The 23123-nt window shown below is 36.4% G+C and overlaps 1 protein-coding gene across 1 annotated transcript; it reads right to left on the bottom strand.

Moving 5' to 3' along the window:
• Positions 1–2576: 2576 nt before the first annotated feature.
• Positions 2577–19624, bottom strand: LOC117329377 (allene oxide synthase-lipoxygenase protein-like). Its single transcript, XM_033887305.1, has 16 exons — positions 19541–19624; positions 14350–14844; positions 13807–13851; positions 13474–13602; positions 10014–10111; positions 9287–9422; positions 8888–8983; positions 8519–8615; positions 7315–7432; positions 5864–5956; positions 5545–5605; positions 5178–5283; positions 4866–4957; positions 4073–4246; positions 3498–3661; positions 2577–3130 (listed from the first exon to the last, which is right to left on the bottom strand). Exons 2-16 carry the CDS (start codon positions 14809–14811, stop codon positions 3016–3018), a joined length of 1986 nt encoding a protein of 661 aa, XP_033743196.1. The 5' UTR covers positions 14812–14844; positions 19541–19624; the 3' UTR covers positions 2577–3015.
• Between the last annotated feature and the right edge of the window lie 3499 nt (positions 19625–23123).

Raw genomic sequence — 23123 nt, 5'->3', positions numbered from 1 at the left:
ACATACCTGCATGCCTACATACCTGCATACCTACATACCCGCACGCCTACATACCTGCACGCCTACATATCTGGATGCCTAAATACCTGCACGCTTACATACCTACACGCCTACATACCTGTACACTTGCATAGCTAAGATGCATATTTTATTCTAGTAACACGCCTTTATACAGTTGTATGTCTACATACCTACATGCCTACATACTTGCACGCTTACATATCTGAATGCCTACATACTTGCACGCTTACATATCTGAATGCCTACATACCTGCACGCCTACATACCTGCACGCTTACATATCTGGATGCCTACATACCTGCACGCTTACATACCTGCACGCCTACATACCTGCACGCCTACATACCTGCACACCTACATACCTGCACGCCTATATACCTGCACGCCTACATACCTGCACGCCTACATACCTGCACGCTTACATATCTGGATGCCTACATACCTGCACGCTTACATACCTGCACGCCTACATACCTGCATGCCTACATACCTGCATACCTACATACCCGCACGCCTACATACCTGCACGCCTACATACCTGCACGCCTACATACCTGCACGCCTACATGCCTGCACACCTACATACCTGCACGCCTACACATCTGGATGCCTACATACCTTCACGCCTACATACCTACACGCCTACATACCTGTACACTTGCATAGCTAAGATGCATATTTTATTCTAGTAACACGCCTTTATACAGTTGTATGTCTAGGGTAAACACGTATTAAAGACAATACAGTCAGCACGTGAGGTGAATGCCTTTTTGTGTATTTGTGACCTCATTGTACGAGAGGTAATTTACAACATTACTTTAATAGAAAATCGTCTACTTATGGTGTCACAATTTTATGTCATTATCAAAACGACTTTAACATTAAATTGTAACCGAGGTTCCATAACTACATATACGTATGTAGTAAATGGTATGGTCGTTTATATAGGGGACACTGACAAGTATTAAATGTTCTATAAATATCTTAGTGGTTCAACTTATACATTCTGTTAATGAACTCGTTTTTGTTAAATGCCTAGTACCAACTTTCCAAAATATTAATGCATTGAACACTAAAAACCATTGTAATACATGTGAATTCTTGGTTATGAAAAAGGTTCAATCTGCTTTTTATCGTATACATTTGAATATTGTCTCGTTAAGTTACGTTTCTGCTATGTGAGCAGCTCATTTACGGAATCAGGACTCCTTACATAACTGTTAATGTTACTTAAACGTGGGGTTACGGATACTAAATCGATATCGTAACAAAGGCTGACTCACGGGTAGACTAGAGATAACAGTATTTGGTATATAGATTGGTCGGTCACTTTATGTCCTGCTAGCCTCGTTATCAGTTACAGTGTTAGCAGTTATTCTACATTATATTTCCTAACAGCTCTACAAACACAAAAGTGAGAAAAAAAACAAAAAAACAACGAAAGAAATAAAACTTGTAAAACGTGGGAGAACAAAGACAAAAAATGATACTCGCGGACACCCTCTCTTAACAACAGGATTTGGTTAAAACTTGGTGACGCTTTGAAATTAATTAATTAGATTTATAATTCATAAATTTGCTGATTGTGTGACTAAACGTAGACAAATAAGCCCGAGCTGAGAGGGATTTTATGAAAGTTTTGTGGGACGACAATAGAATAGATGCTTATAACACCTTAAATTCCTTAAGTTTGCCGAAGTATACTACCGTTCTCCCGACAATATTCTATACCAATATCATTTTAACTTTAAACCACATTTCTTTCGAGCATTTAAATTACATCAAAACATTATAAGAGATAGAATTGATGTTATAAAATTATCTATGCCACGCACAGCGATAATCTGAGTTTGACATGCATATGAAATATCACGTGACCTATTGTGATTCCCACAGATCCTATAGATCGCCAAAAAAGGACAAATTAAATAGGAATTTTACAATACCTATCCACGTACATTTCTTGTCGACGCTGCAGTTTATTTAGACTATGTATATTACATTGAACGGATACGAGTAAGTAGTTTATTCTACTCTATTTTTATCTTTATACTAAACACTTTATATTAGATATACTTTTAATGTTAGAAATATCTTTCAAATATGATCAAACCGTAGTAATTAAGAAGAGGAACAAAATATAAAATCTTGGTGTTTCGAACTCCGAACCTTAAGCCTGCTCAGCGGTGACTTTACCATATGAGCTTAGCAGATATGTTGGAACATTGAGTTTATATTCCGACTATTTAATTCTAAAATTTAAAAAAAAATCTTGATACCAGCGCATCGGAGGATCACTTTGTAGGAAAAGGATGTTAGTACAAAGTTTCAAATCCTGTATCTTCGTGTATTACGTTACAATATGGAATCCTGACAAGCTCTGGTGTTTCTTGATATATCTTTGTAAAAATATATTTGGAAATTTGAATTCTTGATTTCAGATCTTCCAACGGTATCTACATGACCACTCTTCATCAAATATCTATATATTTTGACAAGAGAACACATAGTTCATTATAATTTTGAAATATTCAATTGACAAATGAACACAAAACAAGATTAACATGCATTATATTTATATGTTTCTTTACGTGCGTTTATATAAATAATCAACAAATATTGGCAAGAATTTCTTCATTGAGCACTATTCTGGTGAACATGGCACTATATGGCATTTTAATAAATCCAGGTCTGTTGGTCGGGAACAAATTCTGTTAACACTGATGACAATTTAAATAAGCATAATTATTGCACGTGCCATCAATGGGCGTTGCCTTTGAATACTCATAACATTGCAGAAGCATAGCATTACATACATGCATGCTATCAAGTTATGGTGAGAATCTGTTACCCATAAGTCTGTACATACATGAAAACAAACTCTACATCCTGGCAAAAGTAAAATGCAATTGAATGGCAAGCCTGACAAGCTTGTTAGATTATGGCACACTCCAACTGTAAATTATTGTATGTCTCAATCTTTCGAAACGAGCCTCAAATACTGATGGCATTCGGAATCTCCTCGGGATCTAACCAAGGATATGGAGGGTCCCGTGTCTTGTTCTTTGCCTTGATTTGCTGAGATATCATTTTCAGCGCATTTTTAAACCTGGAAATAGAATATTTTGCAGTTGTACATTGTCACATTCCATAAAGGTTGTTTTTTTCAGTATACATGCATGTTGAGAATACAAATTTGAATTTCATAATAAACGTTATTTATCATTGTCGAAGCATCTTTTATTAAATATATTTCGTTTTTTAACCCTTCAAAGTATTTTTTTGTTTCAAATCGACATAAATATATACCACAGTTTTTTTCACAGTTGAAAATGCATTTCTATATTTCAAAACTACGATTTGTTTGAAATAGTAAGCAGTTGATACATAACTTTAGTCGAATAAGGTTTCATATAGTCGCAATAATGCCAGTTTTATCACGATCATTGCCTTTTTGATAAATTATTATAACTTACTCGTCAATAACGGCTAATGCTGGTGGGTCGTACACATACTGGACCTCAAAGTTACCCAGACAGTTAGTAGTTCTCTCGCTCAGAATGTGTGTCACCACCATCATGTCCAGTGTGGTATCCTTGTCAGGGAGAGCAGCCAGCACAGACATCTCTGATAAAGGTTTCTGTTGGTCAATGTACAAACAATTATGTCATACATCTTATCTATTATGTGTCTATGTCATATCGTAAGTTTATTTGTGTCTTGGAGTACGAAAGCTTGATTCATCAAATGCATTCCATCTTTATGAAATGAACGGAAGCAAGTATATTATAGAAACTTGATATTTTCATTAAATAGCCCTCAAATACAAATGAAATTAAAGACATTTATTAAGGAATTGAAAGATTTGGAAAATAAAAAGGAATTGTTTGTCAATCGAGCAATCGAATGTCATCACATTGTTCTCATGTAAGATAAGACAGAGAGAAAATTGTTATTCGGCACATATACAGTTTGGTTAATAACCTATCGAATGTGTTTAATTTCTGACAAATCTAACAGGAAAAGGTGTATATTTTGTCTAGGTACTGACCTTATCTGTTGGTGGCTTGCCCCTCATGGAGGCAGGGTAGGCTGGAGGAAAGGCATACTGGTCATACTGAGGGAAATTGGCTGCAGCATGGGCCACGCTGCACATGTATATGTTACTGGTAATAATTGTGGCTAGTTGGTCAATCGTGGTGACCGTTCCACTGCCCGGGACTCCCTGCGAATAAAGCATTCATCAGCATCAATTACTCTACAATAAATGTTAACATCGTAATTGTATAATGGAATATATCCAGTCACAACACAAGTACGGAAAGCGTTATTTCAGAATCGGTGGAAAACAAATTGTTACTGTGAACGGATGACAATACACAAGTATCACATGTCGACATTTAATGATGTGAATATGGTCTGTTATTCCCAGATTCCGTTGTTCTGTGAGTGCAAAACGAACACGACGTCACCGGGTCAATACTGCGTTTGTTTATGTCGTAGTACACTAGTAACTCCAAACAAATAATCATTTGACGCTTTATCATCCGGTAAACTTCTCAAAATATATGACAATATAAAACGACAGAAAACCTACCTTTATAGATGGGCGGCACAAAAACAAAACGCTTTGAAACCTGCTTAGTGTTTTATATATTCAGTAATTCGAATATTTATCATACACAAGCGAAAGCATATAATTATTACACATTCTGAATATCACGCTTATTGAATGTGTATTGATTGGTAAATGTATCATTTTAAACATCTACCATATGATGTGTAGGAATATAGCAGTGTGTACATAACTTTGTTTAGATAAATGATGTTGTATTGTAGCTTACAAGAAGTCCGAGGCCTCCTTTGTCCTTCGACAGCACCATTTCTGCTGCCCAGTCCTGAAGTTCGGTGTCTCCGAGGAGCTTGGCCGTTGATTCTAACCAATTGTTACAACAGAAGAAAACTGTTTGTATTTGCCCATTTCATATAACATTCCCAAACGAAGAAATTTCATAGCTATTTAATGTTACACAGAACAATTGCCTTATTTACTTATGCATGTTTTATAAATTGTCTCCTTTGTATTTCATTTTATAGATGTTTTCTGCTTATTTAATCAGAAAGGTATCCTGACTATTTATAATATTTGGTTTTACCATAATATAATTTTAAATATTTGACGACAAAGTTGAATATTGCGTTGTAGACTTGCAGTGCGTCATCCCGAAAGTAGTATCCTGGCAACACGTTGTCTCCTAGCAACTGCAACAAACAATATCACCCTTTCTGATATATATATATATATATGCAGTATGTATTGATCAAATCATTTGCTCTATTTAACATTAAGGTACCCTCTTGTGTGAAATGCCTCTTATAATAATAAAATCTTTGATATCTGAATTATTGAGATGGATATTTAGTATTTTTTCTCTTCTGAGAGGAGTAGTTTCAACCAACAGCATAGGTGAAATACAGGTACATCGTTAATTCTAACAGACATAATACTTAATTAAGACTTACCCCTCTTCGCTCCAGATCCTTTGGGAGAGTACCGTCTATATCAAGTCTCCACTGCAGACACCTACGATTAGATTGGTTACCGTGGCATGACGAAAATTAGACGTAAATCATCCCCTTTCTATTTTCTAGAAATCATGATTTATCGTGTAGTTTGCATGGTGCAATACAGTTGCTATCCAATGTATTTTTGATTAACAAAGTATATTTTTTTATAATTTTTATCGTAATCTTAACGGTTAAGTGTTTTATTATCAAACAGGCACAGTTACATAACTATTGTGCTTCAGTTGATATTTTGGTGAAAAAACTATATATTTACTTTCTCCTTATGACGTCGAACATGCCTTTAATTCCGACGGACAAAGCCCTGTCCGCCCAGCCCCCAGGCGCCACCAAATTTCCTAGCGCACGTCTGTAATAAACAAAATCATAATACTTCACATGCCCGCTCTATTGACTATTGTGTATTGAACTTTGTCGAGTACCATTTATTACAGTCAAGAACAAGTTTAGAGAATATTTAAATCAACCCTACGTTAGAGCGAATTATCATGTTTATCACTTACAACCGGAAACAATTGTGAAAGTTTGCATGAAATAATTATCAAAAACTAACAACAACACTGAGATTATATGCGTTTGTTTCATCGTTATAGACTGTCAGATTTCATTTATGATTAATTAGATAGCATAAAACTCCACGGGAGTGGATGTGTCGCCTGCACAACAAGCTAGGATTTGAATTTTAAAAAAAAACAGCATGGATAATCATTGTATCATTCCAAGTATAATTTGTATGATTTGCCGGATGGATTCCCATACAATGAAGGAACTCACGACTTACCTATATGTCGCCTTTTTTCAGAAACAGAAAGCACTATATGAATTTTTAGGTTGATTGACCCAAAGGGAACTGGACAGATTTTCTATTTATTTACAATGACCGTGACTTTCGAACCTGAAAAGCAATTCCAAGCAAGCACTTTTGGTAAGGAAGTACTATACAAAGTTTGAGTTTAATTGGTCCAAGGGAACTCGAGTTATCAAATGGAAACCAAGTTTCTATTAATAGCAACATTGACCTTGACCATTGACCTTTGAACATCGAAACTTAAAGCAATCCTAAGCAAGCACTTCCTATAAGAAAGCAATGCATCAAGTTTGAGTTTGATTGGCCCAAGGGATCTCAAGTTATCGCAAGCAAACCTATTTTCTATTTATAGTAGCAAAGACCTTCGACCTTTGAACCTGAAAAGCAATCCTAAGCAATCACTTTTGGTAAGGAAGCACTGTGTGAGGTTTGAGTTTGATTGGCCGAAGGTAACTCGAGTTATTGCATGGAAACCAATTTCCTATTAATAGAAACAGTGACCTTGACCTTTGACCTTTTAACCTGAAAAGCAATCCCAATTAAGTACATTTGGTAAGGAAGCACTGTATGAAGTTTTAGTTTGATTAGCCAAAGGGAACTCAAGTTATGGCACGGAAACCATTGTGCGGACGACGACGCCGCCGACGACGCCGACGACACCGACGACGCCGACGCCGACATAGTAATACCTATATGTCACCTTTTCAAGGCGACACAAAAATCGTTTTGAACAGATCACATAGGTTTACATCCGTATCACACCGCTAACACGGTGTATACTGGTTTGTTATTTACAACTAATACACTTCTTTTCAAAAATACCCGTTGTTATGAATGACGCACACCCAAAAAATGGATTTTTTGACATTTGAATCTCATCCTAATAATTTTATACTTACGTATTTATAGCAAGTAAGTACAGGAAGTGAGGGGCGAGAAGTTTGAAAACTGGATGTGATGGAGACATATTCCTATGGGTTATAACAGCTACACCTTCCATCATTAGATGAGTTCCACCTACAACGATATATACATTGAATGTTACATCACGGTATTCTAATGTTAAGTAAACGGACAAAGCATTAATGTCGTATGAAATCGAACTGTATGTAATTCCCAGCAATCATTGATATACTTAAAAGTAGCAATCCTAGCCATTCACAAGTCCAGACTCATTTAGCATTATTTTCCATACAAAACAATGTTATACGATGGCCGAAGACGGCCTGACAACATCTAATATGCAGGTGATTTGTACATGTACACGTAACCCACATATAAAATGTGTGATTTGTCGGGCCATCTTCAACCATCGTGATGTTATATATACATGGTCATTGTCTACAGATCACAACAGTTTTCGTGTATAGATATTGGATAACGAATCAGCTGCTATTATACGAACGAGGCCTCACGGGGTCAAGGTCAGAAATGAAAATCCTGTAAACAATGTACTTGACTGCTCCTGTGTAATAAAACAATAAAGGTGTGAGTGTAGGTGGAGGCTTTACTGTGGTATAACCGGGACTTCAGACTGAAACAATCCCAAGGTCAAATCTAGTGTGTGGAACCTTTTAGGTTCGTATAATAGTGCTGCGTTAATAGTTATAAATAGTACAGCTGAGGGCTCCCATTTCATCGCCCACATATATTCAATACAATCATCTTCCCAAAGACTCAGTTGATCAATGTTAAGTAGAGTCAATTTATCAATACATAGAAAATAAGAAATTACAGATTAAGTCGTCTGTTACACAACGTTTGGGTCATCTCATTCAAATAATAAACACGAAATTGAGTTTAGTTTTATTTCTGAAACTAAAGGTATGGGATAACAACATCTACCTTTGTTGCCAATTTTATCATAAACCTGTCTACCAAATTAAATAAAATCTACTAAGTTTGTCTAGAGTAGAAACTTCTTTAAGGGAAAGACGCAAAAGGACAGCAGGTGCAACGTTATGACATAAACTCGCGTGCTGTTTAGCTAAGCTGAAGTCAAATCATACCCTGTTTTATTAAAGAAATAAAAAAAAAATAGTATATATGAACGGGTCTATTTTGGAAGGTATACTTATCTTGTCAGTATTCATAAATAATTACCTAAATGGGTGAAGGACTGGTGGTAAGTGCTGTCGGCATGATTGAACCAAAGTTTGGCTGTGATCCAAGTGTATTCAGGATCCGCTGGAAGGAAAACCTACAATGATATTTAAATGCCGACCGTGTATATCAATTACAGGTTACATTTTTCTCTACATTGTTTACACCATAACGTTAACGTAAGACTCAAATGACTAACTTTCAGTACGTTATATTAGAACTGACAGCAAAGCTTTATCTTCACAAATGTTTAAATGCACAACCGATTTTGTAACTAGATACATAGACAACAGACTGTTTTCATTAGTTGTGTATGAATATAAAGTAATTGCACTTTATGTGTTTAAGTAATAAGTAGTGTGTACTAACTGGGTTATCTTTCCCTGGATTCTGAAATAGTTGTATAGCAATCGGCATCAACTTTTGTTTTCCATTCACAAAGAAAAGAGCTATTGGAGCACATATCTGAAAGCAAAATACAAAAAAAAAAGACTACAGAAAAGCTTTAATTAAAAACAACAGAAGCGCAAAGCAGTAAAACCTTTGGCTATGACCAATAAGACAAATGTTTAGCAGTTTAACAAAGTTTCCTGACAGAGAAAAGTTTTCATGCACAAGTGACAGTCGTAATGGTATCTGATGTGAAATCGAATATTACCAACTAACTAGCTGGTTTTCAAATTAAAAAAAAAAATCTTAATATTATATTATGAGCATTCAAATAACAGCATATGCAGAATAATATTTCACAGAAACGTCCGTTGTTACCACTGTGTCATCTTTTCCGCAGGGGAGACTATCCATGATTTCATAATCGACGACAAACAAGCGTTTTGCTTGTATAGCGGTATCCAACGTGAACCCTTCCAAGCTTTCTTTGACCATGTCATCTGTAACCACCATTCTGTTATATAAAGGTTAACCTTTAAAATGAGAGTGGAACCAGATCTGGTTTGCGCTAGATATGTTATGTTACGTGTACATCTTTGACTACACATTTATGAAATTAAGCATGCTTTTCTTTTTCTTTTTCTTTTCTGTGTAGAATCTCTAAGCTTGTCTTTCACATAGGTTATTGATTCAGTACAACTTAACATAACTTTGATAAAGAAATATTAATGTATAACAAAATATGGCAATATGTTCTCAACAAAAAGGAAGTTCTGTAGATGAAATATCAAACTGCGAAAACGAGGACTTTTTTGTAGTTAAAAGATATCAGGATTGACAGGAAAACTAAGCTAATAATTGTGTTTAGTTGCAACAGTGAGTGCTTCTAATGTTAATTTCCAAACACATTGAAGTCGCGTGCACACTGGAGATAATGGGTAATCAATATGACGTAATGCATTAGATAAATATCTCGTGCACATTGTAGATACTCTATATTACGTTAATACATTAAATACAGGAGAATGCTTGCAGTCAGCTTTGTATACATTATATACAGGAAAAAGATTGAAGTAAGCTTTGAATACAGATATTGACTACATACTTTTTCGGAACGGCGGTACACAACTCAATGACGGTGTTGTTCATCTTGGATATCCTTTGATATCCGAAATACGTATCATCCGTCCAATGTTCCACACTCTGCCAAAGGAAGAACTCGTTGTATTCATTTAACTTTATTTTGTTTTAGAATTTATTTTATATCACTAATTTTTCTTTTGTAGTTGATTGATGTAACTGTTGGCATACTTACACCAAAAAATTATTAAGAAAGATATTTCAGACAATCATCACTTGAGGAAAAACATTTTTAACCACAATTGTCCATACTTGCCAATTCGAAACACATTATGTATACAAATGAAGCACCATATATGTTTTTGTCAACACGAATATTATTTAACTGCTGTGTAGTAACACACTCCAGCGTTAACTTTTTGTCTTTGTATGTAGTTCAAATCGATCAATACCTTCTTTTTGATATTTACAGATGTAACCAAAATTTGATGATTTTCTTATTCATATAAATTAACAACCTGCTGACAATTATTTCACCTGCTGACAACAGCGTGATACTATGAAAGAAATGTTGATCTAAACAATTCTATCATCCGATATATAATGTGAAAAACACCAGATCAGGGTGATAAAGACTCAATTTACCCAGACTCTTTACGTTTACGTTTAGGATCAGGTGATAACTAAGCTGTATGATACGCGTGATTATTTCAATTTCCCAATGCTAATTTCTGATTCTAAAGATAAACATCCATGCTTCCTCTACCTACGGTGTTTGCATGATACTTCGACATTCTTGTTCCCATTTGCGCGATTTCCGTGACAGAAGTCGACTACTGAAGGTAAGAATTAAGAACACAAGGTTTCGAGATATACAGGTTAATGAAGATCATACAAATGTGTTATGGGCAACAAGATGATCTCACTTTGAATTGTTTTATTTCGTTGTGCGATATCAAGTAAGATGTGCCCAATGTTTCTTTACCCTAGTGATTCACCAGCCCTAACTTTCATTTTTTCGGAGAATGGTGGGAATCTACGTTAAAGACACATACTCTTCCTAAACACCTTGTATCTCCTTAAAATCCTATGTTCATATCCCTTTTTTCTGGATTTAGTGTTAGAACTAGGGTTTCGTTATAATGTTGGTTTTCTCTACTTTAACACTTTATCGGGATATGATTTAGTTTAATGTTTATTTGTCTCAGGAAAGCACATTACTCGCTTGAAACGTGGAACGAAGTATATTCAATTTCATATAGGGCCATAACATTTTTGTTAGATTGCACTTTAAATACATCATTTAAGGGTCAATCACCCACAGTCAAATGATTTTAGGTGTTGTAACTTCATCTAAAACCAGAGGTCAAAGGGTCATATAAAATCTCCCTAACAGCATAATACTGCATCGAGAGTGCTCGTGTAAATCAATGACTGTTTATCTGCACAATATCAGAAGGAGTCAAACTGACTTGTTTGGAATACCACTGCTAGGAAAACAGACAATTTATTTAAAACTTGAGATTATATAAAACTGAGATATAGCTTGGCCCAGGGATCAGCCCGGTTTTTATAATAATCAAATCAAACAGATTTCCGTCAGTCGTCAATTTCATCATACCAAATTCCTATGGTTGAGAAATGACATGTCTATATCACGAAAAGGAAAGGTTAAATGGTTGAATCAAAGGTCCGTCAGAACACCTCTTTTGTTCATATCATGATGTAAGCAAACAAACATTACTTTTTATATCTATTTTAGGAGAATAACGATATTTAATAATGATAACGATTTTCTTTCTATCCTGACCAATCTAAATTTTAAATATCATACCAATACTATTAAGATATATATGGTAAATTATAACAAGCATAGATATGAACTCTGTAACCCAGTATCCGTGCATATGCAATTTCTACACAGAACTAAGTTTGCCACAAATAGTAATGTTTGTTTGAAAGAAAACACTAAGTGCGTAAGACCGTAATTTGTAACCCATGATCTTGACTTTTGGTCATGAACTTTGTTTTATAAACTGATATTTACTCTGACATTGCCCTCCTTTTCAATCCATTGAACGAAATGTATTTAGACTGAAAGAAACCTGAAAATGCCCTCTAGTGAAAAATAACTCCTGAAAAATGCGGTTACAAAACATGAAACCCTGCCCGGGTTATTATAACTATCAAGTTGACAAGCTGCCTTTTATCTTAAAACGCCTTGCACCAGCCAAGGAGATGTATTAGTGTTTATAAATTAAGTCTCGCGCAGGTTGTGTTAGATTAACTCAGCAGACAACTTTGTGTGCATAAGGTGACATACCGTACAGGTAAAAACTTTTATAGTTTTACGAAGATCTGTTTTGGAATTTCAATAACACCCGTTAAAATCTAAGTACCCATGGCCTCAATCATAACTTCTGTTTTACCATCCGGTTAACATTTGCCTTTGACTACTAACGCTTCCATGAATCTATTCTGTAAACAAAATTGCATAGTCCAAGTAATACTGTAGCATGTCTAACGATAATTCGACTGGGTTGTATGGGCCATATCGATGCCGACGTGGAACATTTCATCAGCATTGTCGGTATGTTAATAATCTATTTCACATTCTCTTGTGCAGTCGTAATAACGTAATGCAGTGCATATGTAGCCATGTAAATATGTGACCATTGTATAGCTTAACATATAATTGGTATCTCGTGTAGTTATATCGAACATCTGTTTTCTAAACAGACAGGTTATTTGTGTTCGCTGTGTAATAGTTTGAAATGTAATAAATGCCCATTATTTCAAGTCGTAGGCCGTAAGTTACAAACAGAATACGATGTTTAAGTTTTCATACTAACATAAATATCCTGTTTGTATGAATCACACCACATCAAGAATATAAGCAATATTTATCTTTTTTTTTCTGTATGAATTATCGAAAAAAAATCAGCTGATTTCAATGCGCTAGCAATTCAAAATAGCACGTATCTATTTTCCAGATATAATTTGTATAATCAAACCAATGTCTCTTTCATTTGGACATGATGACACAATACCTATCCGTATTTCACACTAAACATTTTGTTTTTGAGAAAAAAAAAGTACTTCATTATTAACGGTTTTCTATGCAAAGTGTGTGTAACTATTGGCGTGAGGTGATTATCACTATGACTAATACATTATTTAGACCCTTTAAACTACTGGTGTTTAAGTTACTGTAACATGATTATCCTAAAAGGATGTCAATTAAAGGATTGTCTATTCTGCGTTACAAAGCTAATATCGCTATGCCCACATACAATTCGACATACGTTATTTAGAAGATAAAATGCAATGATAAAATAGGTCGAATAGGACCGATTCCGTTTAAACCCTTCAGTTTAACATTTGCACTGAAGCTATGTTCTTATGGATTTCATTTCAACGATAACAATTAAACAAAGTATTGAAAGGAGGACGTGCATCAAAACAACTAAGATATGCTTACATACCTCGGGAAGGACAAGAACTTCCTTTGTGTACATGTTCTTCAGATCATCCAGATTCTTCCAGCTACCACTGGTAAGCTTGACGATCTTGCTCATCAGGATAGCATGTGCTTTCCTCTTCGTTATATCCCACTAGTATCGAAAACGATCACATGATATCGTATGATAGTAAGTTTTATTAAACGACATTTTTTGTGATGTCATTCGATAAAAAATCTGAAGTAGTTCACTTAGGATTTTAGTATCAAAACTTATGATAAATTATATTCATTATCAACAGGTCTACCAAATTAATCCTTATTTAGTATTAAATGATGACAGGCGATATGATCTTACCACGTAGTCGAATGAAAAGTTTTCATCTTCTGGCAATGACTTCACCTGTGAAAAAAATTAATAGGTTGTTAAATGCAAAAATAGTTCAAATTTAACAATATAAATATTTGATTCCACGCAACTCAAAAAAAGTTGAAAGATTAACTCTCATTGTTATTGCTACTAGATATAACGAATCGGTAGTGGTTGCCGTAAGCATTTGATTGAGTTCATATCAAATCTACGTCCGTTAAAATCGTGTATTCTGCTATAGTGAAGGTACCTGTCATATGTATGAAACTTCTAGAAAAGCAACGTTCTCAAAGTGGTAACCAAAGTTACAAAGAAAAAGGTAATCAAACAGCTCGAACGTCAAATTGCCAGGAATAGATGATTTTAAAATAGTCTTGAGAACCATAAGCCATCTGCAATGTTTTCGTTTATCCGCAATAACATGTGAAAGGGTTGAATTATCTTCTTCAGCAAATATCAGTATTGCAATGCCTGAAGAGGACACCTTTAACACAATATACCAGGGGAACCATCCATGCCCCGGTATTATACCTGTGCAGGAAAACCCGGGACCTTAACCTCCAGTTCGTACTGCTCTCGTGCGTTGTTTATCTCCATCCTTCTCTGTTCCTTGAACGGATCATTATCCGGAAGTGACGTATCTAGATGGCGGATCTTATAGCGGTAGTTTGGTTTAATCCATCTAAAGAAGGGGAAAACGAAGACTTGTTTTGAACAAACGACCTCAACTATATCCACAAACCAGTCGTCCATGATGCCAGCTGTATCACGCCAGAGCTCTATGTAATCCACTCTGGTCAGACTCATGCCTTTTACAGAGAAAGAATCCTTCTGTCCTCTCTCGAAGTCGTTTTTGAAAAATTTGTCCAGATTGTAATTGTCTGTTTTGTTTCCATCGTCACAATAAAGACAAATCTTTACATTTGCGTCTGTCCCCGACTTCTTCTTGTCGCCTGTTTTCACGGAGATGTCGTAGACAGCAGTGGGGGGCATTTTTAATAGGTTCTTACTGCCTCTCCGAAAAGTCTGAAAGGTAAATAATTCAATCATGAACCGATACCCTATACAGTATATCATACACAAATATGATTTATCTCTACTCAAAAATAGTATGTGAAAATTCTAAATGAAGGGAATGACAGATATTTCCTAACAGAAAGAACGGATACACATATTGACATTTAGATATATTTCAGTAGAACAAGAACCATTAACAAAAAAATTATATTACATATCAAACAATGTTCCAAAGCAAAGAGACAATAGTTGACAGACAATGCGAAAAACAAGCCTACATTTACTTACAGAGAGGAGGAACGTATAAACGAGCGATAATCCTATAAATCTGGCAGTAAGGAAAAATGGAAAAACAGAATAAAAGGAACACTGACAACGAAAACAACAGGTGAAGACTTTTAAATGAACTTCAGACTTAAGGGTCTAATTGTTAACGAATTGCCAACAAGACAACACAAACTTACGTAAACTGGAATAGCCTAACATTCAGCTTTTAAGATAAAGATCTAGAAGCGTTTTCTCCATGGTACACGTTTCCAGATCATAAGTGTATCCATTAAAATATAAAGCATGTTTTCTAGAGTTTAATGGATCATACTTTAAAACTTCTAACTGGTGGTGTAAAGTATGTCCATCACGTGACCAGATGGAGTGTGGTGTAAAGTATGTCCATCACGTGACCAGACGGAGTGTGGTGTAAAGTATGTCCATCACGTGACCAGACGGAGTGTGGTGTAAAGTATGTCCATCTCGTGACCAGACGGACAGTGGTGTAAATGTCCATCACGTGAACAGACGGACAGTGGTGAAAACATGCCCATCACGTGACCAGACGGACAGTGGTGTAAAGTATGTCCATCACGTGACCAGACAGACAGTGGTGTAAAGTATGTCCATCACGTGACCAGACGGACAGTGGTGTAAAGTATGTCCATCACGAGACCAGACGGACAGTAGTGTAAAGTATGTCAATCACGTGACCAGACGGAGTGTGGTGTAAAGTTTGTCCATCACGAGACCAGACGGACAGTGGTGTAAGGTATGTCCATCTCGAAACCAGAAGGACATTGATGTGAAGCATGCCCATCACGAGACCAGACGGACAGCGGTGTAAAGTACGTCCATCTCTCGAGACCAGACGGACAGTGGTGTAAGGTATGTCCATCACGAGACCAGACGGACAGTGGTGTAAGGTATGTCCATCACGAGACCAGACGGACAGTGGTGTAACGTATGTCCATCACGAGACCAGACGGACAGTGGTGTAACGTATGTCCATCACGAGACCAGACGGACAGTGGTGTAACGTATGTCCATCACGAGACCAGACGGACAGTGGTGTAACGTATGTCCATCACGAGACCAGACGGACAGCGGTGTAAAGTATTCCATCTTAAGACCAGTGAACTTTTAAGTTCATCAGTAAAACATTATAACTACAAAAACCTTAAATAATCCTTAATGTGTTCGTTATTTTGCATTGCGTTCTTTCAAAACAAATGGGTTTGAACATGAAAAGGCATGTACAAATAATTAATTATATAACCACATACTAGAAAGACATTGCATGATATATGAGTGTAAACATATTAAACATAAATAATTTACAAACAATTTGTAAGATTAAAAATGAGAATGTAAAACAAGCTGCTCAAGCCCTGAATTATGTGGGACGATTTTCATGCGAAATGTTTGATAATCACATTCATTTTTGTGTAGATTATTAGTGAATAATTCATGAAATAGATGTGTACATAATGTGTTATATTGTTGCAATCACAAATACCATGTAAATAGCCTGACATTTATACTCATCCGTAATAGCAGATAGGGTCAGTAGACAGAGTGTCTGACTAACACTAATGGTATACTGTATACATAACACCAAACGTTGCAATCGGGTTTTGTAATTTAAGTAAACATGCATGTTAAAATGTCTGGGAAACTAACTAAAATAAAGGAGAGGCTTTATAAACATTTAACATTTTACGACCGGTGTTCTGTTCTTAATTTCCATGTACGTAAATGAAGAAGACAAAACATAGATTTCCCATATGAAAAATTACACCATATTTAGTTGAAAAAAAGACATATGAAAATATATGTAAGTTCAATACCTATATTTTCTGGATAAAAGCAGTGTGTATATTATTCATGAAGAAGACAACGATGGATTTGTTTTATTCATATGACAGTATACACGATATTGAAATTGAAAATTATAAATTAATATGGAGGGACATAAAACCAGGTGTAAGTCATACACAGTATGATTGATCTGGATACCTCGAGAAGTCAACCATAGCGATAAGGTTAATGGTGCGTATCGACAGCTTCCTCCGAGTAAACACATTAGGACTGGAATTAACGACATTATCGACATGACGACGACGCGACTACCTGACGATGTGGTGGTTGGTCGTGGCCATCATAATCTAGCTTCATTATTTCACTTTTGACAGTAAACAAAACAAGTTGAGAATCACGACAATAGCAAAAATGAAAATAATAGTAAAACACATAATGGGACAAGTGGTGAAACAGTTGTATGTTTGAGTTTAATTATATTTTGGATCTACTATATCTAACCCTCAATTTGTTTTGAATGGGGATCTTTGGTACAATCCCTTGATTTATGGCATTCTTATTTCAGTATTGAGCTGTCCTCATGTACCATGTCAATGTTGTTTTTATGTTTATAGTGTATGGACATGTCTCTTGTAGTACAGTTCAATATAGTTGGTGTATCGTTAGACTGTAAGCTAAGTAATGACATTTATGATAAGAACAACATATATAAGCATATAGCTATAAAATATAATGATGTCCAATATCATTCAATAAGACTTTATATAAACCATTCATGGCGCGAGTAACACAGAATACACAAACGAAGGGAAATAACTCGTTTAAATGTGTTGACCATTGACAACCATTCCTGATGAGCGTTGACTGCATCAAGGTGACACAGGATACACACATGTACAGAAGTTTAAAAAGATACTTGGATCTATGATATTACTTAGATCTAACAACTCCTGATTTCAATGCAGTGTTTTACAATCAGTGCCTGAGTTTAAATATCAAATAGTCATAAGATGATAATTAATGGTAGATCTATTTACGTAAATGAGTTAAAATGTTTCTCTCTACATCACATATCAATCATTCATATCAATCTTCTTGTTTTAACATTCTAACAATCATAAATGATTTTCCCGAATACCGCATTCATATAAATAGTTTTGACATGATGCCTGGTTTAAATATTTACCTCTCTAAATATTCATCATTCATAACATCAGGCTGATTATGAGTAGTATATGAAATGTGCGCGACAAAAAATAAATAAGGTAATTATCGCGAACAAATGAACACGATATTTATATTGATATAAATAGGTATCACTGAATATCAAATACAATAAGATCACCTCCCTTTAAACAATACATTCAAACTAATACAAAACTATTCTCACAATTAATAAAATACGTAAGTGTAATATAGCCTCTGTAATGTTACCTGAAGAAGTCCTGCCCTGGCAGCTGTATTATAGTAATATGTCCTGTATCTAAATAACTTCGTGTGATCAGGACCTAACGGGCATGACCAAACCTTATTGGTTCTATTTTTAAAGATTTTACCCCGAGCGATTCCATGCATGGTTAGCGTTGTTTGCTCAGTGTCAAATTGTATAGCGAGCATACTCAAAGTACTATTTTAGTCTACTTTACCAGCCTTAGGGAAGTTTATCAATACTAGAATACCAATCTGGTGTAATCAACAGTTTACATTTAAATTAAATTGAACCACTTATAAATTCATCAAGATAACTTTTAGTCATGTTTTTTATACTTCAAATGAACTAGAGGATAAAAAGGTCGATAAAAGTCAAATAAAATGCGTTCTTACCACTCTCACAGTAACACGTTCTTGTCCGTCAAATTCAAGTTCAAAGAATACACACAGGTTAGATACTTGGCTATATCATCACGGGACCGTGTATCATAATTGAAGAAAGCGAGGTTAATTATACCCAAATTCAGATGAGAGGATGCATTCTTTGCTAAAATATAAAGAATATGTATCCATGCACCAAGTTACCCCCGTCTAAAAGTTCGCGCAACAAGATCACAGGATAGGGGCCGGATCTACTGAGTATACTCCGACAGGCAAGGTTACGGTTATATTCGTAGTGTTGTGACAAAGTCACATAATAGATTCACAAGCATATCTGCAGTTTCGGACGTCATGAAAAGGATATAGTTTGAGACTTTTAACAATTGCCTCCTTACACATAAATAGGTCGTATGCTTCCCATTACATATAGAATTGCCTGCTTACACATAAATAGGTTGTATGCTTCCCATTACATACAGAGTCATTAAGATGATATAAGCGTGAGAAAAATAGAAATAATATGTTTGTGTTTAAAACAAATAAGCTAGTCCTGTATTGTTTAACACTTTTAGAAATCTTCTTTACTGTATTTGCTTTTTATCTAAGTATGATACGATATATGAGTAAGATTTACTAAAGGCCTGTGCATAAACTAACGTATATAAATTCAACATTAGTTTGTCAGGTAAACAGTACTGAAACCTTTTAAGCCAAGTTTTACTGTTGCTATATTAATGATGTGGGGTATTAACACTGTGTAAAGGAGCGATATAGTTGTATATCGGTATTTTTAATGTATACATACAGATTTAACTGCATTTAGCGGGAAACTCCAGACGTCTGCACGGAGATCAGCAACATCAAGACACAGCTTTCTTGTCTGCTTGTGTTCTGTCGATACAGAGGCGGAAGGTAAAACAATTCATTTTTTTGTAATTACAAATGTAATTTGGTGGCTAAACATGAACAAAATGGAAATAACAATAAAAGGAAATTCTAGATCAAACTTGATGCAGGCCTGTGTTCCTCAGTTCTTATGAATGTTTACTGAACAAACAGCGGTATGCCCATAGTATTTGACATGTTTTTTGTTTTTTGTTTTTTTTGTTTAAAGCACACAAAGAGTATCAAGTTCTCGTTCAAGGTCTATGCAAAAAAATCACAATAGATTATATGCAGGAGTTTTTCCCGGCTCACTTTCCAGCATCCTTTATCAAGATTCATGTTGTATAAGATGTTATTCATCTCCACGTTAATTTACTCACTATTTTTTTCATTACCTCTCTATTTGCTGTTTTTCTACCTTTTCTGAGTTATGGTCAGAATTCTGCAAAGCGGTGGTGATTATCATATGGGACATTTACAAATCAAATAGAACTTCATCTTCTATAGCCAAGGCTTCTCGTAATCAGAAGCCTTGGCTAGCGAAGATGAAGGAACCTCGAGAGGAAGAATTATGTTTTAACGACTATACGATGGTCATATTATATATTGTTTTGCATCTAACATAGTCTTCTTATTCCTGTATTTTATTACTCCAAACTGTATGCATATACAATGGAAGTTTACAACGCAAGATATTTACTTCCTTTTATTTAAGATTGGTACAATTTTTAGGTTAATACCTTCTAAGCAAAAACCTAATGCTAAAAATAATACCAATTTTTGTCACCCATAGCCTGAGTCAGTTTTTAGTCGGCGTTTCTATCTAGTAGCTGGTAAATACTTTACTGATCAACATACATATACATATGGGTAATTGGGTGGCATAGTGGTTGCACACTTGCCTTTGACCTAGACGTGAACAGGGTATCGGGTTACCTGCCCGACCACGTGTATTTTCCTCCAGGTACTCCTGGTTCCTCCCCCAGTAAGATCCCTCGCGCACTTCCACCTGGCCCAACAAACCTCATAGATATAAGTTGGTGTAATTACGGTATCGTTTAACGTCGGTATGCTCACATTTTTCTCTGGTTACTTTGATTCGTACCTCTTTGCAGAATCCTCTGTGAGTCGTTTTTAGTTTAGAAATTCATTATTTAAAAACAAATCAGAGACATATGTATGCAATGTTATAGAGGTACAATCAATAATGCGACCCATTCTAAACCCCAGTGCCGCAAAAAAACCATGTCATTGTAGTGAAAACGGACTCAAGCGCGCCGGTGACACGGGTCAGCGTGCGCGAGCGGCTCACGTGCGCACTGAAAAAGAAGAGACTAGAAATTAGACAACGCAATCTACACCACGAGGTAAATTCGTAAACAGAAAAGCTTATCTAGCAAGACATCCCGGTAAAACGGTGCATACGTCGCTAGAACCCCCCTACCCACGGTTAACCCCGGTATAGGAAGTAGGGAACTGACCACCTGTAACAAGGTAAACGGTAAGCTGTCCTCGTGAACCACGCGTTGACACTTCAATGGCGACGAGGTAAAACTCGACTGACGGGGCCACTCTCCATCTCGGAAGTTCTGTCAGCAGGCGTGCAGGATTAGAAACCCTGTCATACGCTAAGTTTAATTGTTGTGATTTTAGTATTGGATTTGTATATCTTTTAAGAACTTTGGGGATAGTTTTTATAACCCTATCACTATTTTTTGTTTGTTTCTTCAGCGAACTTTGTCGATATTTTTTTTTTTTTTTTTAGGGGTAGCTGCGTGCGCCACGTATGTGACGTCATATCCCCTGCAGCATTGTCTTCCGGTTTTTCGGCAGATATGTAAACAAACATCCCCACGTGTTTCTAAATTGATACTTAGGTTTGATTTGTTGGTTTAATATATCAACCTGATTTTGTGAGCAGCTCTCATCGGAAGACACTGTGTGTTACATTGTTTGTGTGTTCATTTATTAATTTTGTAGCCGGTTGCTGGCTAGAATTTTGATACATTATTTTAATACACAGGTGTCAACTGTGTGTTACATTGTTGACCGGTCTCGGTTTACAATTTATGTACCAAGATAATATCTTACCAAGATTTAATATTGTTTTCCGGTTTTCGGAGATATTTAATGTTGACCCAATTACATGTCCAGGTTCTTGGATATGTGTTATGTTGATGCTGTTATAATTATTTGGGGATTTAATTCATTTCTACTTGCCTCACGTCTGCATCTCCAATAATATTAAGATTCCCAGCTGCATTTACGTTTCCTTCAGTACCTAACCTTATTTGCCCTGGTACAGCAAATATGGCTCTTAAGATCAATTGGTGTAAGGAACGTGAATTACTTTCATTGCCGGATGTTGGAAAGAAAGTAGCTGCCAATATCATGGACTACCGGTATACATACGGTAATATTACCAGCCATAATATTGGGGATATACCTAGAATCCGTCTCACGGACAGGTTAATGGAAGCGATTGATTTGGCCCCCAATCCACATTTGTCCAATGACCAGGATTCAGGTCAACCATCAAGTAATGTAGGGAGGGATCCGTGCAAGACTGTTGAGCAGCAGCCTGCAGACCAAGCGGCATGTACTCAGGAAGCTATTAAGGAAGTGCTTCGGCTGATAGAGGAACGACAAGGTGCCCTCTTACCTGAGTCATTCCGAGCGCAGGGAGCTAGTGCTCAACCGGATTACAGGGAGTCAGAGGAGGAATGTGTTACTCCACGCCGGTCAATGAGGAAAACTGAGCCCAAACATAGGTACGGTACACGGTCCCGAGGTCGCCTTAGTGAGGATTCAGATGAGGACTATGCCCACACCCGGCGAAGGCGTGGCAGGCAATCCCGACCCCCAAGTAAACACCGTAAATACTTTCGCGATGAGGAAAGTGACGACGATTTGTCATTTACTGCCCCATTACGAAGCAGCAAGGGGAGACCACCCATCCTGCCCAAACATCTGGAGTTTGATGGTCGGTCAAACTGGTCCCTTTTTAAGCAAAAATTTACACGGTATGCTGATGCGGCGGGCTGGACGATTGAGGAACGGAGAGATGCCTTATGCTGGGGGTTGACAGGGAAGGCTGGTGATTTCTACCACCTGTTGACGGAGATGAATTCCTCAATGTCCTATCGCAAACTGATTGCTGAGTTCGACAAGCGCTTCCAGGCCTCAGAGCTTCAGGAAACTTTGCAAGCCAAGTTTCAAATGGCTAACCAGGACCTGGATGAGACACTGCACGATTGGGCAGACCGGGTACTCGGTCTAGCTGTCAAGGCTTACAAGGACTTACCAGAATCCTGGATTAGGAAGCATGCCATAATGCGGTTTTGTCTGGGCTGTAAGGAGAGGGAAGCCGGAAAGCATGCCTGCATGCAAAAACACAAAACCCTTGAAGATGCTATTGAAGAGATCGAGTGGTATAGGTGTATCCATCATCCACAAGATTCTAAAAAGAAGTCCCGCTCGGAAACACTACCAATATATAGGAC

The sequence above is a fragment of the Pecten maximus genome, chromosome 6 (genome assembly GCF_902652985.1).
Source record: "Pecten maximus chromosome 6, xPecMax1.1, whole genome shotgun sequence".
NCBI classification, from domain to species: domain Eukaryota; kingdom Metazoa; phylum Mollusca; class Bivalvia; order Pectinida; family Pectinidae; genus Pecten; species Pecten maximus.
The sequence above is the reverse complement of the archived record's forward strand: the minus strand, read 5'-3'. Positions and strand labels throughout refer to the sequence as shown.

Bases quoted from the DNA above. Each gene is read 5' to 3' on its own strand.
- LOC117329377 (XM_033887305.1), bottom strand. From the start codon at position 14,811: ATGCCCCCCACTGCTGTCTACGACATCTCCGTGAAAACAGGCGACAAG. The intron at 5,957-7,314 runs GTAAGTATAAAA...TGTTTATTACAG, and splicing joins TACTTACTTGCTATAAATAC to ACGTGCGCTAGGAAATTTGG. The intron at 3,662-4,072 runs GTCAGTACCTAG...ATTGACCAACAG, and splicing joins GCAAGCCACCAACAGATAAG to AAACCTTTATCAGAGATGTC.